Source organism: Botrytis sinoallii, assembly GCF_014898435.1.
Source record: "Botrytis sinoallii strain Bc 23 chromosome Unknown BSIN_003, whole genome shotgun sequence".
In the NCBI taxonomy this organism is placed as follows: Eukaryota; Fungi; Ascomycota; class Leotiomycetes; order Helotiales; family Sclerotiniaceae; genus Botrytis; species Botrytis sinoallii.
In genome coordinates this window covers 947,302-963,369 of record NW_024066030.1, presented here as the reverse complement: position 1 = coordinate 963,369, position 16,068 = coordinate 947,302, and the positions used below count along the sequence as shown (strand labels likewise).

At 37.4% G+C, this 16,068-nt stretch overlaps 4 protein-coding genes across 4 annotated transcripts; 2 read left to right on the top strand and 2 right to left on the bottom strand.

Annotated features, from left to right (window-relative positions):
• Window positions 1–827: 827 nt before the first annotated feature.
• On the bottom strand, window positions 828–2,420 carry EAF02_002042 (uncharacterized protein; the record flags this gene model as incomplete). Its single annotated transcript, XM_038898090.1, is given in 6 exon segments — window positions 828–977; window positions 1,064–1,270; window positions 1,455–1,918; window positions 1,973–2,059; window positions 2,130–2,352; window positions 2,364–2,420. The coding sequence occupies 6 exon segments, from the start codon at window positions 2,418–2,420 to the stop codon at window positions 828–830; spliced, it is 1,188 nt and encodes a 395-aa protein (XP_038761782.1).
• Window positions 2,421–2,968: 548 nt separating this feature from the next.
• EAF02_002041 (uncharacterized protein) lies at window positions 2,969–3,518 on the bottom strand (the record flags this gene model as incomplete). Its single annotated transcript, XM_038898089.1, has 2 exons — window positions 2,969–3,447; window positions 3,494–3,518. 2 exons carry the CDS (start codon window positions 3,516–3,518, stop codon window positions 2,969–2,971), a joined length of 504 nt encoding a protein of 167 aa, XP_038761781.1.
• A 3,642-nt stretch (window positions 3,519–7,160) lies between these two features.
• EAF02_002040 (uncharacterized protein) lies at window positions 7,161–7,673 on the top strand (the record flags this gene model as incomplete). Its single annotated transcript, XM_038898088.1, has 1 exon — window positions 7,161–7,673. The coding sequence occupies one exon, from the start codon at window positions 7,161–7,163 to the stop codon at window positions 7,671–7,673; it is 513 nt and encodes a 170-aa protein (XP_038761780.1).
• A 6,253-nt stretch (window positions 7,674–13,926) lies between these two features.
• EAF02_002039 (uncharacterized protein) lies at window positions 13,927–15,176 on the top strand (the record flags this gene model as incomplete). The annotated part of the gene is made up of 2 exons (XM_038898087.1): window positions 13,927–14,141; window positions 14,203–15,176. The coding sequence occupies exons 1-2, from the start codon at window positions 14,069–14,071 to the stop codon at window positions 15,174–15,176; spliced, it is 1,047 nt and encodes a 348-aa protein (XP_038761779.1). The 5' UTR covers window positions 13,927–14,068.
• Window positions 15,177–16,068: the final 892 nt, after the last annotated feature.

Sequence of the window (16,068 nt, the reverse complement as noted above, 5' to 3'; positions counted from 1 at the left end):
CTCGATTAATGCTTAGCAGCCAATCCCTATCACTCCACTTCCTGGCACGAAAAATTCTAAACGCTGTTTTCAATCGTTTAGAAGTTTTCTTCAGATAGTTGTCTGGATCGGCTTCGATTTGATTAAACAAGAGAATAGTTCTTCGCTTTCATATGGGGTTTATCTTAAGGGAGATCACGTTACTGTCTTGGAGAGCATTTCCACTCAATATTTTTCCATACTAGCGAATATTGCAAATCCTGACCTCCTAGAAGTCGAAGACCTCGAGTTTAAACATCTTCTCAACGCCTTCTGTGAGACCAGGAAGAAAAAGGGTTCCTGAAGTATCGATGGGCAGCGGTGAACTTTTACCCTTAATTCGTCTACCGTCTGGTGTGTAACCCTAACCCCAAACCCTAATTTGGGGTAAAGAAATATGTGCGAATTTTTATGTAAGTTTCGCATTTAGAGCGCCGACGACAGTATCCCAACAAACACTGGTAAGAATTACTTGAGGGCAGTTGCAACCAATATAATTTAATGTGTTTGGTCTATTTCAATCGATAAAAGGGCGTATACCAAAGGAATTTTTCCCTTGAAATTTGTTGTGTGTGATCCCGACACTATTCATACACTCTTACGTAGCAGCTTGATCTTTAGTGATGGTTTATCCCGTAGGATATACGTTTTCTGTTTCTCTGTCCACCATCTACTCTCCTTGCAAAGCTCTATATCAAATTCCAACAACATCCGTGCAAGAATAGATCGCATTTCAAAATAAGCTAGGCTTCAGTTTCTATCATCAGATTTGTTTTTTTTTTCATATGTGATGAGAATGGCGACCAAACTTACTTCTTCCCAAGACAGTTTCTTGGTCCGATGGAGAAGGGTTGAAACGCAGCTTTGTCATCATGCTTATATTTATCTGGAGGAGCCGTACTCCATCGAGCTGGATCAAATGTATCTGGGTCGGCGAAGTTTTTTTGCCGCATGATACGCTGCCCAATGATTCACACCAACAGATATCTGAGGTACCGTGTCAATATACAGAAATGGGTAGAACTTCAATATGAATGGCACATACGTTACCTGGTATGAAAGTACCGTTTATGATCTCTCCCTCCGAGCGAGTACGACGAGGGAGCATAGATGGTGTTGGGGGGGGGGGGTACATCCGTAAGGCTTCTTCGATGATCGTGTTTATATATGGAAGGTCTCTCACAGATACCATGTTAATATCATTGACAGTCTTGAATTTTTTGCGGACTTCGGATTGTCGCTTCCGAACGCACTTTCGGGTGCTTCAACATGTAGTATGTAGCGCCACACAAGGCTGATGCTGTGGTTTCCGAACCAGCCATGATCATAACTGTTGCTGTTCCCTCTATTTTATCGCGGCTCATGCCATTTTTGTTATTGCCAAGTATCTATTCTTTTAGTCAGACAATTTTTTCAGGATATGAGATGTTCCTTACATAGCTGATGAAGTCCTTCTGATCTGTGTTCTTCCTTAATCTCGCTTCAAGCTTGTCAATTGTGTAGGCCATATGCACTTGCTTTTGCTTTTTAACGCCTGGAATTAGATTCATCAGTAGAGCCAGAATGATGCGAAATAGTGGATATGCCTGCGCAAATCTTATCACAACCACGAACTTTAGTCCCACGAGGATTTGTTCTATCCAATAATGATAGCTTCCAGATTTCAATGTTCCAAATGCCTCTCCTAAGCACAAGTCTCCGATAATGTTAAATGTAACAAAGTTGTACCAATCACGTAGATCTATATGACTAGCAGCTGACCCATCTATTTTCTCCTGGAGTTTTTCGATGAGCTGTTCAAAATATGTTGTCATTAGTGATTCTTGCTCACGCAGCGCCACATCAGAGAATGCGTGCGCTAAAGTGCGCCGCATGCGAGAATGATCTGTAGCATTCGCAACTACAGGTCATTAGTCTTCTGAGAAATGCACCAGGAATAGTAGAATTTACAAACCTATGATATTGCTTTTGCCAACATGATCAAGATGCCATTTCTCATCACGTCTAACTTCACGCCGAACCTCGCGCAGGCCATAAATATCTGAATGAATCTGTAAGACTAGGTTCTCATTTTTGATAATTCATGTGTAAACGGTTGGAATATATCTTACCGCGCCATGACTGTGCTGTGTCAAAAGACAGTGCTTCTGGAGTGATCCGTACAATATCTCCGTATCTATCATGGAGATCCTTTGTCTCTTCAACAGCCGTACCACGTGCCAAACTCAACAATTCTGGAAAGTAAAAGGCAGCACGAAGACTTGGTCCGCGGAACTTGGCGAGTGGGTGTAGAGTAACATTGTAAGCTGCGCGGAGAATCGAGAATATGATGTACTAAGATATACCAGGGTTAATTCAAGTGTTGGAATCGCTGCTGGCGTCTTACATCTGGGACAAACCATAGTAGTGAAGTACCAATAGACGTGTTATGCCAAACTCGAACCGCTATACGGACACATAATCCGATGCTAATACTTAGATTAGGTCAAATGTCCTATGCAAGTTGAATTGTTGCATACATTACAAATTGTTCCCACATGTTCAGTGAGTAGGGATCTCACACAAATGCTGTATGCTACAATTTATATCTCGAGATACGGCTTTGCTGTGAACAGATATAAAGATTAAACTCTGCGCTATATGTAAGGAGAGAGCTTGAGCAAATGATGCAACCTCGGCACATTCATTTGTCTTGTACCCGCCACGTTCATATGTGACCTCGGAGTTCAATTCCTTGCAACGTACCGTTCTCTGACTAGCAGAAAGGTACCCCACTCGACCTGACTATTGTCCTAAATAAGTTTCCGGATATGACCTTCATATATGCACCGGAAACTCAAAGATTATTGGGCTACTATAAACTCGACAATTTCTTTGCGTCGTCAAAAGTGCCAATTTCCATTAAGTTGACTTCAGTCTCATACTAAACTATCTCTACTGATACAAGCAGCTACACTGTTGTCTTAAGCGACATTAATCTAGCCCGTGAAATGATCAAATTCGGGTAATCATTTTGAGGAGTACTTTCTTTATCATAATGGTCACACAATTTCCACTTCCAAAGATTTCTTAACCTTGATGTCCCCCTTAACGCCACTATATTCTCATTTTGGCTGACGTGATTCAGCAAAACAAGTTCTGAATTTTCGTCATTGCCTGTTCCAATTCTACCGCTGAATCTTTGGAATTCGTGGTCGGGCAATCTTGTCTGATTGCTTCCCTTGCGCCAAGGACTTAAAATATTAGACTTGGTTCGTGAGCCTTTCAAATCATACGACCCCGCTGAACTCATTTCACTCCTTCCTTTCACCAAATAAGGAGCGGATCGAGGCATACAAGCCGAAGTCACCACAGTAGTGTTTTCACCTGTGAATATCATGCGGGCATAGATGAACAAATAATGGCGACATTGATTTCGACGACACTGGGCTAATCTTTAGCAAAGAACTAGTGCCATGTGAAAATATTGACTTACGCAGAAGAAACAAATGCCCCTTCATTACAATTAACATTAGGACCGTATGAAAGTTCGCAACGATAATAGAGACTAACACAACTTGCAACGAGAGCGCTTTGTGCAGTTAGCCTTGAATGATCTCATCGAACGATCAATGAATCGAGCGACTTAAAAGATACCCGTAGTAAAGACGGCGATAATATTAAGCTTGGTTCTAGTTGGCCTTTGAAGTTTGATGATCGGCTGTACAGGTAGCAGTAAGATATAGATATCAAGAAGAATATTGCATGTCCCCTGAACGATGGCTAACGGTTCGATGCGAGCACATTTTTCGAGGGCGTCGGGTGAATCCCAAGAGCCCCCAGGACGTGGAGCGCAGAAGTATGCCAAACCGGTACATTCGCCATATAGATAGCAAAGTCTGCTGCAAATCCAAAGTTTACTGCATAACGAAACTTTTTAGTAGTCCCAAAGATTCGCAGCTAAAGCAAAAGAATGGGAATTCTTGAGAATAAGAATGCGAAGGCAACAATGTTGTTCTGCGCATAACGTTTCTGTGCAAGATTTAAGTCGAAGACAAAAGTAATGGTATGATAGAAGTGACGAATACCTTCCAATAAGTTAAACTAAAACATATGACTGGAACGTCCCACATATGTCTTGATACCCAGGCCACTGAAGTTTTTTTTTATTTTTTTTAGCAAAGATCAAGCTAAATCTTTTGAATGGGTCAAGTTACAGTCAATGATGAATGATGCGTAGGCAATTGATAAGCTCTAACCAGCAGTAAAAGTCAAGAGATTGACATAAACTGTACTAAGATAGAGTTGACTTACTGTTGCTACAATACAAAAGTCTATTCGTGGCTAGCAACTATCTTACACTTGAGACATTCTACTTACAATCTTCTGCGCCTGCAGAGCGCTTCACAAAGAAGTTTGCACACAAACACAAGCCAACGAATGCTACAGTAAGAACCAAAAAGATGACTGATACTGCTATGATTGCGACCCTCTGAGAAGGTGGATCCATTAGGTTAACAACCTCTCCGGGTGGTGGGGGCTCCGATAGCATCGTGGCCTTGATAGCGGCAATAGCAGCGGCTTGGGCAGAACTTGCCGCGGGGCTCAGAGATGTTGTTGCGGGCATGGCTAAGTCAAGATGGAATCAACGTAGAAGATTCAGAAAAATATCTGGTCTTGAAGAGATGTAAATATACGAGAAACATTCACTATTTATGGGACTTGAGTTGTCCTACTATTCAGAAACAGCAAAGTCGTCAAACTTCGCCATACTATTGCACAGCAATACTTTGATGAACCCCCAAAATACTACGCCTCTTGAGTGAAAATAGGATTTGCAAGTTCTGACTTTACATCTACACTAGAAGTTGTATTGAAATTGTGCTAAGGTCGCTTTTAGTTTCAATTAAGCAGAAAATCTGTTTGATATGTGAAAGAAAATAAGCTATAATTACACGAGGACTTGCATCTTTGATTAGCAAGTTAAGTTCTATGATGTACTTCAGTATATTTGACCACCGCATATCTATACAAGTGCTACCTTCAGCATTAGGTGTGATCCATGAATCCTTTGGAGGTAGGTGAGATGGAGATTTTGATGTGTAGATGAAGCTATATGAGTGGCGGAAGAATTAAACGAGCGGTTATATCAGATGTTTAAGATAGGATCGATATCAAACCTTATCTCGTTCTTCAACGGGGATCATATATCTTGAAAACATGTTTTTTATGCAGTCATACATTTCTGTAGGGATAGAATGAACTTCTGTAAGCAAAGGTGATTGAAAGGAATTAAGAGTAATAGTCGGCTCTCATAAGCGGCCGACTGGTTTCTAGTCGGGGGAAGCAAGTTTTTCTGGAAAGTGATCTTCTCGGCCAACAAAAATCCATATAATCTGATTGTTTTCGAAGCTATTATAGAATTTATGATATCCTTAGATTGCTCTAATCTTGTTGAATCGAAATATATATTTAGTTTTGAAATCTTGTTAAGATTGATAGTTTTGTATCAAAACAAAAGATTTCATATACTAAATTATTATTCTGATGTATTCCTTACCAAGAACACTAGCGATAACATTCGCTTTCCGGGGACACTTGCCTTCTCTGACCAGAAACTAGTCGGCCCGCTCATAAGAGCCGACTATTAGTTCGCGAAATTGATTGGCGTATCGCTTGTGATTATGAATAATAGAAGTTATCATATTTGTACAAAACGACGGAAATAGTGCATGGCATTAATAAAATAATTACGCTGATTGATTGGCTGCCCGAACATCGATTCCTGGATACTATTTTTGAGCAATAAAATGATGTTACACTTCTCTGATCGCTCTGGATGGTTTAAGACATGGGTGGGTGGAAGTGGGGCAATTTGAACCTTCTCACCGTCACGATGGAAGAAAAACGCGAAACCGACAATTCGCTCCCTTCCAAAATTCTATATCAAATAATTCTGTCTAACTATGTATTTAGTTAACTGTATTGATATTTAATAGAATCGGGGCTTGGTCTCAAATTTAGTTAATCCAAGATGTGTTCCAAATTGCTATTTGATTCTCGAATAGATGGATTTCTGAACGAGGGGTCGTTTTGGTGAGTTTGGTGCCCTGGGCTTTCTCTCGTGAGAGAGCTTTACTAAACATTTGGTCTTACTTTATTTCCCCACTTCCTAACCCTGTCCCTTCCCATTCCCACAATGCGATGCAACGTCTACGCCGCAGTTAGTGTTTCTTAGTGCATAATTTTGTTAGGGGCCGGGGTGATGTGTAAAGTTGGGCACGGTTGGGGGATTTCACAAGCACACATAGGCTTCAAGAATCAGATACCCGGCGCAATTGTTACTTTTATGGAATAGTTCACTCGGTAAGCAACATAATTTACAAAATGAGAGGGGCCACGGAACATGTTTCAATACTATCATCACTCTACTGTATATCCAAATGAATGGCAATACGCAATCTTCCAACGGCGGCCAAATGTTGACGAGAAGATTTTTTTTACCAACTAGCCTCTCTACGTCCTCCTCACGCCAATGCTGCCGATCAGGGGTGCGTTCAGGTCGTTTTTTTCTTCTAATTATTTGATAACTCATTATTAGCGAAATAATTTATCAAACAATTGAAATAATTGAAAAAAATAAACAGTTTGTTTGCAATGAAATTATTTCGATTAATTAAATAATAATTGAATTATTTAACAAATTTTTTTTTGTTAATTGTTTAACAAATAATTTTTTAACAATTGATTTTATTATTTCGAGTATTTGATAAACTTATCATTTGATTTTATTTGATCTTATTTAGCAAATAATTTATATTTACTACTTCAAATAAAACGATCCGAATGCGTTCTAAATCCGATTGGGATTTTGGAAATGACTTGCTTATTTGATTGATCGCTTGGCTAATAAGGTAATCAAGTCAAAGCGTTTTCATTCTTTAGAACTGTATATCGTTACTCTTGATTCAGAAAGAGACTAGTCTCTCCTTATCCACTTCGAATCATGTTGCACATCCGATTATAGACTCTTCAAGATATCTCAATTCGAGTTCATCTAGAAAAATATTTAGTGTTCAAAATCTAGCGCCCAAGTTTCCTCAAGACTCTTCACTATAAATTACATTCTCCTCATCAACCGATCACAAATCGCAACTAAAGCTATGTCTTCAATTCTTTCCACAATTGCACAAGGTCTCGAAGGAGAAGTCTTTGAGCTTGATAGTGATGGTTATGACGCTTCTTTGAAATCTTATTTTACTCTCCAGGAGGCACAGCTGAAACCAACTTTCATCATCGCCCCTAAATCTGCTCTGGATGTCGCCCAGGTTCTAAAGTCTTTGAGAACTATAAATTCTGCGTCTGATATTGCTACAAAATTGGCTGTTAGAGGAGGCGGTCACAGTCCGTTTGCAGGTAGCGCTAATATTGACAATGGTATTACAATTGACCTGCGAAAAATTGACACCGTTGAAGTAAACGAAAGTAAGGATATTGTCTCAGTCGGAGGAGGTGCTATCTGGGGTCAAGTATATGACAAGCTTGATGCTTTGGGGTTGTCTGTAGTTGGGGGCCATGTCTATGATGTAGGGGTTGGAGGATTTAGGGCTAGTTTGGATGTACAAATCCGCGCTGGATCCACTGAATATTCCGCTCTTTTTGAAAACGGATTTTGAATTCATATTTAAACATCAAATCACGGATTCCGTCAAATAATCCGCATTTCAATGAATTTAGTATATTTTGAGGTGGGGAGGAGGTAAATCACTCTAAAATGACACTAAATAATTCGCGTTTTTCACCAAATTTGTATAGGAAAACAAGGACACGGATTGAAAACGAGAACTAGAAAAAGCAGTCCTCGTTTTCAATCTGACAAATAATCCGCGTTTTTATAGGCTCTTATAGGCCTTTCACCCTATATCCATATAATATTATAATGATATTAGTACTTCAAATACCTAAGTTTATAGAGTATCTTTATTTTTCTTCAAATCATCTCTGATTTCGATTTAGATTACTTTACATTTCTATTCCCCATATACTAGAATATATATAGCTTAGTTTAAAAGTAGATTCTTTAATATTCTTTCTATTATAGCTTTAGATTCTATTAATAATTTAGATTGTAAACTGCCTTTTTCTTATTCACAATGAACGACGATGAGGTTGATGATTCTGAACAGTTTATTCCTATCTTGATTTATAATTTAGCTGCTGTTATTGGCTCTTTTTATTGTACTCTAATTTCGAAAAAAAGAATTGGTACTCCTGGTGAATTTAAAACACAATCTTTTCTTGATTTTAAATACCCTCAACATTGTTAAGAATAATTACATATGCCTCTATGCACTTTTCGACTTTTGATCGAGTTTTGTCACGAAAAAACAAAGCTACAACACTCTCAATATGCTTCAATTGATCAAAAACTATATGTATTTCTCTATATTGTAGGCCAGCATGGAACTATACGTAGTACAACTGAAGCCTTTTCTCATTCTGAAGAAACAATCTATAGGTACGAAAAACACCTATATAAAATCTACTTATTGGTTTATTCTAATATACTTTAAAATGGTTTTATCAAGTTTTTAGATGCTATAATAATATTATACCTATTAGTAATAAAGCTACCGGATCCAACTATACAATTCGCTCTTCCTCGAATAGCAGAAGATGAAAAATATCATATATATTTTGCGAATTGCCTAGAAGCTCTCGATGGTACCTTTATTCCAGCAATAGTACCTTTCGAAGATCGATCTGCTTATTTCAATCGAAAAGGGTATACTGCACAAAATGTTCTTGCAGTAATTACTTTCAATTTACAATTCTGCTATATATTAACCAGTTGGGAAGGTTCTGCGAATGATCAAAAGGTGCTTTCAGATGCTTTGATTTCAAAAGGTTTACGAATTCCAGAAGGTTATTATTATCTAGATGATGCAGGATATATAAATACTGGGCAGATTCTTACTCCATTCAAAGGGGTAAGATATCATCTACAAAAGCAATTGGAATCCAATAAGACACCCAAAACACCAGAAGAGCTTTTCAACCTTCAACATTCTTCTTTACGAAATAAGGTTGAGAGAATTTTTGGAGTACTCAAAATACGCTTTCCATTTCTAACACAACAACAAAAATACCCATATACAACTCAAATACGTATAGTTTATGCTTTATGCACTCTACATAACTTTATTCGACAAAATAGCTTCGAAGAAGATCCATTCGAAGTTCAATTTGATTGTATTATCGATCGTGTTCCAAGCACTATGGATGATATAATAATGAATTCAAGCAGTAACAAATTAGACTCTATTTCGTCACAATCTATGGACTACTTTCGACAAGGAATTGCAGAGACTATGTGGAGAGATTATTGCAAGGTGAAAAGAGTTCGAAAAGCGCGAGAGAAAGAAAAGCAACACCGTATTGAAATAGAATTTGATAAGTACATATAATTAGAATAGAAAGTAATCATCAGGGTTTCTCCATTTACCATTATCTTCTGCTATAGCTTCTAGCGTTTCTTCGAATTCTTTAAGGAGTTAAGAGAGATCTTCTTTCCATTCTGTATAATGGAGTAGATTCCAAGCTCGCTTATATCTCACCCCATCTTTAGGAATCCAAAATCCATGTCTTTTTGGATCATAGCTCTTATTAGAGGTCCACCATTCTTCAGGTCCAGGAAGCTTGATATCACTCTCTCCCTCTAGCTTCAAAATATCAGAGCTCCAAGAAGCAAGATTTCTCCAAACAGCACGTTGTCGACGACTGAATATTTTTATGAGGGAGTTTATTAGGATACAAATATACTCTATTAATATATTAATAATTTGATATAATAATAAGTGAGGGATAGTAAGTGAGAAATGGCTAGGGAGAAATGGCTAGTGAGAAAAAATCAAAATAAACCTACCCAGATGAATCTTTCACCCATAAAAAATCCAAAGATTCTTTATCAATTTTTTCGTTTAGACTCTTTAAATTAATCATAAACTGCTTTACGCTAGCTTTCCAAGCTCTAATCCAAATCAAAATCCCAGAAAGTCCAATTGTCTAAACTTATATATTAGCATTTATAGAATCAATAAACATTACACCTTTATATTTGTTTTAATTCTTGATTGATATTCAAATCTTTCAAGTCAATCTTTTCAAGCTCTCTAACTTTCATTGTTCTCTTCTTTATTATCAGATTCCTCCTTTTCCTCTTTCTTTTTCTCGTTAATATCGACTTCCCAACCCTCAAAATCTGTTTCGGAATCATCTGATTCAGACTCTGATACAGGGTTATCGTTGTTTTGAACAAGGTTTTTTGCCTTCAACGCTTTTCTAAATAAAGTTAATTAAAATCAGATTTTCATTTGGATCCACGTACTGGGATTGTCGCATTTCGATATTCAATCGAGTTTGTGCAACCATTTCATCTTGTCTATTCTTCGATGCCTTTAAAAAATCAGAAGTTTTGCGAAGCACTTTCAAAGCGTAGGAAATCTGATGCTTTTTCCTATCTTTCTCTTTTTCGACTTCTAGCTCTTTAGGTGTCATTCTTGCCTTTCGATTGCGTGCATTTCTAGCTTTTCGCTTTTGCAAATATTCTTCTTGCTTTCCCTATAGCTTCTTCTTATTAGATTTAGTTACTACTAGTATCTTTTTGATTCTTTGAAGTTTAGAAGAGATTCAATATTATAAATATAACGTTTATTATTGTTGTTGTTATTGTTGTTCCTAAAAGCGCATTGTTTGTACTGTTTGTAATATTTTCGTATTCGGAATAACTATATTCCATGAGAAATAAGTAGTATGATTGGTTGAATTACGCGACACGTGATACATTAATTCACAAACACGCGTTTCTAAACATTTAATTTTTCAACGCTTATTCCTTTCGCCCCCATTCTTGAAGCTTTTTAGGTATGCACCCCTTGAATATTTGAAACCTTTTCTACAATAGACTGAAATGATTCAAATCTAGGGCCTTGAAAGCGCTACATTCCAGGAAATCCTGTAGCTGTAATATAAACTACAAACGCACTACATAGGGAAGCTATGTCACGTACTAATATCGGAAAGAGATCAACGAATAAACAAGAGCTAGGTGTAGGTGGAAGGTCACCTTTTTTAAAAATAAGAGTGTAAAGAAAGCTTCGAAAGCAAAGGTTCAAAGTGCAAGAAAGCAGCCTAAAAAGGAAAAGCAGAAGTTGCTAAAAAGAGCTCACCGATGGAAAGCGGGGAGTAAGTAAACCTTTTCTTGATTTCTAAGCTTCTTTCTTACTAATTGAGTATAGCGGTTGCATTACGAGAGATTAAAAAGTATCAAAAATCGACCGAATTGCTCTTGAAAAAAGCCCCTTTTCAACGTTTAGTTAAAGAGGTTTCGGATCAATTTGCACTTGGTGGAGAGTGTTGGAGGTGGAATGCTGCTGCTCTTGTAGCAATTCAAGAGGCAGCTGAATCCTTTATGATTACTCATTTTGAGAGTGCGTTTTCTATCCTTCTATTTATCAATGAGTAGATTATTGATTTAATTTATAGTGCTACAACATTGTGCATTTCATGCAAAGAGGCAAACTATTAAGACACAGATAGCATTTTTCTTCGAAGAATGATGGAGCTGGCAACCCCTGTTATTGGTGGATATTACATCTTGAGAGGCTAAACTTTACAGTTTTCTCATTAGCCGTTTCTCACTAGCCGTTTCTCATTAGCCGTTTCTCATTAGCCGTTTCTCACCAGCCGTTTCTCACTTGCCATTTCTCACTAGCCAGCTATTACATACTTATATTCTTTATTTCACATACCTAGGACTGGTGAATAGGTGTCATTCGTACTCATATATTGTTAATATCAAATAAGACAAGGTATTGAAAGATATAATATTAATATCTAATTGAATAAATACAAAGGTTACATTGATAAAAACATACAATAAAGAGAACAGAGTGAATAGAACTACCAAATCAAAAGCTATTAGAACTTGGAAGCCACCCTTCATTTAAAGCTTGTTGTAAAGGAGCGGATAATAGAGGCATTTCATTATTTTCCTTTTCGTGCTGCTCTTTAAGCTTTCTACAGATCTTATCCACAAACTCTGCTTGAAATGAGCCTATACGCATAAACATCAGCAGCTCACCATAAGATTGGCGAACACCAGGTACCAGATATTGTAGGAAATCAACAAGCTTGAAAACAATATCAGCCCCTAGGGACTCATATTTGCTAGAATAGTTTTATACAATCATATAATATACTTAATGCCAAAGGGGTAATGGGTTGTCGACTTGAGTATGTAAGGCGCTAGAGTGGTTTCTCGATTTATTAAAATCTCTTAAAGATTCATTAATATAAAGTAAACTATCTGCAACTTCAGAAGAGACAGTTTTTCGAGGCCTTTTCGATAGTGTATAGCTCGTAATAAATTGTTTATATCGCTCTGTTTCTAACTATAAATCAGTTAATAATAAAATACATCTCAAAAATATGAATTCCTTACCTTGTATGTCCCAGAGCTATGTTTATTCCACCTTTTAGCGCTCTTATCTGAGAAAGGTATAGAGCGTATTGAATCAGCAAGATTATCCTCCTCATCCGAAGAAACAATTGTTTGTTGCATTAAAGCTATAGGGTGATATGCAAATTTACCACTAGCTGTGCGAGTTTCGAATAGAAATTGAAGAATCGACCAGCTCTCTGTATAGTGACTTCGATGCCAACGATATTTTCGATTATTAGCTTCGCTTGCTTGTAGAAACGTTTTCCATAGATGATCAGGTGCATAAGGCTGCATAGTGTCGTTCTTTTCATTGAATCTAGTGCCCCAACCAGATAGGTTAAGAAGATACCGACACTCTACATAACGTCCCTTGATTTAAATCAAATCAATTAGATCAAATAAACAATAAAAAAAGAGGATGTTCATACCGAATTGATTTTCTTTTTAATTTGATCACCAGTTAGATTCTCATTACTATTAGTGCGTGTCTTGTGCTCTAAAGCAATAGCTTGTGCAAATTGACTATAATGAAGTGTTCTCCATCCAGTGAATTGACCTGATCGTTGACTAGTCTTCTGTAGATGACTTTGCATTAAGTTTAAAAGAAGCTTTTCGTAGGGTTTCTATTTGAACTGATTTGTAGATTTCTTCGAAATATCTTCGGTTTCAGTTTCCGGATCCACTGATTTATCCTCCCTTTCAATGGTGTCGGTAAAGGGGTTCTTTTCACTTTTTGAACCACTACAGGTGTTATGTTTTGGGTCTTGATTGGTGTTATAGCTATTATCGACATCCCTCTCGTCGTCATCGTTCTCATCGCTGTCTGTATCGATGTTTGTTGAGAGCCTCTTATCGGTTTCGGAATCCTGCTATATATTATAAATTAATATAATTAAAATAAGCTTTATTTGAATCAAATACCTATATGTAGCTTTTCTTTTTTGTAGAGGGTATCTTCTTCTGATTGAAGGTGGTGTTGTTATTGTAAAAGAAGCTGGATAGTGAATCTCTAATGGGAGAAAAGGAGGAGGTATCATGATCTCGAAGTTGGCTTTGAGATTCGGTTACTTTTGCTGTAGGTTTAGGCTTTTGTTTGGAATGACGAATTGGGGGAGAGGGACTTCGAGTTCGAGATCTTCTACCTCTTTTTTGTACAGATATAAACCTTCGATTGCCATCGTCGTCAATAATTTTCGACTTCCTAAACGCTTTCGAGGTGTTTTGGGTAATGATTGCATCATTGGCCATTGAAATAATTTTATATATAGAAAATAGCTTCAAAAATACTTCAAAAAAAGGTTCTTTCTTTGAAAAGAAAAAAAAGAAGAAAGATAAAATCAAAATGTGTTTCTTTTCCAATTCTAAGCACTTTTTCAAGATCATTACTCTATTAAAGCTTTTTATATGGTTCTCAATTTTAAATATGGGGTTTTAATATCGAATTGAAGTTTAAATTGAATATTCTAGAAAAACCACGGATTATTTGGCGGATTTGACATCCAAACTATAAAACCACAGATTAATAATCCGCTCTTTTTGAAGCGGATTGATGCCACCGCGGAATCCGCGATGGCACAAAGTGCAGATTATTTCAGCGGATTCAGCACGGATTTTACATCCAAACTAGCCCTTACTCTTGGAGGTACGTATCGTCGTTCCTTTTTTCTTGCTATAAAATGCTTGTGTACTGACACAAATCGCAGGAGGTTTCTCTTCTTCTTCGCCAAGGTACGGCATGTGCTGCGATATGGTTGAAAACTTCGAAGTAGTTCTTGCAGATGGTCAAATCATCAATGTCAATGCCAATGCAAATTCGGACCTCTGGACTGCACTCAAGGGTGGAAGCAATAACTTTGGAATTGTAACCCGATTCGACATGAGAACTTTTTCACAAGGCAAACAATGGGCCGGGCTAGTCGTATACCCAATCTCCACCTTAGATGAGAACTTCAGGGCACTCAATAGTATACAAAACGATTGGGACCCATATGCGTCGATGAAACTGAGTATCACATTTTCACCTCAAACGAAATTCACTATTGCATCAAACTTTGAATACACCAAAGAAGACAGCGATCCAGCCGTATTCAAACCTTTCATGGATATCAAGCCTCAATACAGAAATACAATGAAGATCTCGACCCTCGGGGAAACTGCCCGAGACATCCAGAAAATGCAAGCCAAGGGAGTTCGTCAGATCTTTGCTACTACGTCCTTCCAATTTTCTGTTGCTCACTTACAGGACGTGTACACTCTCTTCAAAAGTGCGGCTACCTCTGTGGAGGATATTAAAGGCATGCGATGGACGCTGACATATTGGCGTCTCCACAACTCAATTACTGCCAAATCGATGGCATCTGGAGGCAACTCAACAGGCCTTGATACTTCGCAGGGCTCCCTTGTTCTGTGCATATTGACCTACTTGTGGGAAGATAAATCTGACGATGAACGTATGGATGGAACGGCTAGAAGATTTATCGAGGAAGTTGACGAGTCCAGTAAGATTGCAGGGTTGTTCCATCGCTACAAGTATGTCAATTACTCGGCGGGCTATCAGGATCCGATCAGTGGATATGGTGATGATATAAAGAGTAGTTTGCAAGCAGTGAGCAAGAAGTATGATCCCGAGGGCTTTTTCCAGACTGGTGTCCCAGGTGGCTTCAAGATATCACGTTAGAGAGTGTTGGTAAATAGGACGGGTAGACCCTAGTGGCTATTTGATTTTTTTATTTTAATTTTAGAAAAGAGCTTATCTTTACTTTGAGTAGCATGATGGATTTTGTCCCGAATTTTGACTTGTGTACCGTAGCTGTTCCTTCAACTTGAGGGTCCTTTGTGACAAAGCCTAGCGTGACTAGTTGCTTAACTCTCCGGCATCGAACAATGTTCTCTCAACAAAATATCGAACTCGTTTTGAGCTTTTACGTTTCATCGAAGTAAAGAGGAAAATTATAACTCTGAAAAAGCATGCACAAGATATTCAAATTAAATTAGAAGCTTGCATTTAGGGCTCGTTCGGATCGATTTTTTTTTCGACATTAGACTTAATATATTATAAATATTAATCTAATATAATGTTTACCGAATACAATATTGAGCTTAATATATATTAGATTATATTAAATCTATTATATAATTAAAATACTTTAAAGTAAATATAATATTTGAACTAATAAAATATTGAGTCTAATAATATTAAAATAACAAATACAACAACTTTTCTCAATATTTCTTATATAATAATCTATCGTTGGTCATGAGCTAGTATATGAGTATTTAGTATAAATAGAATATAAGAGGGAATAGACCTAATATTAGTCTATTATGAGAAGCTGGCTCGTATTAATGTTGGTTCAATAATGAGATCAGGAATACGGGAGACGTGGTTCCCACTATTAGTAGGCCCCTAAATGTCTGTATTGTATTCTGTCTAAAGAGCTAGCTAATGAGGGGAAATAGTAGGCCTTATATAGGCACTATTGAAAGAGCTAGTCTCCTTTGTATTCGCCTAAATACCTTTGGTACAGTAGTTATTGTATTGAAGTCATTCTTTTGAAGTGAATTCCCTT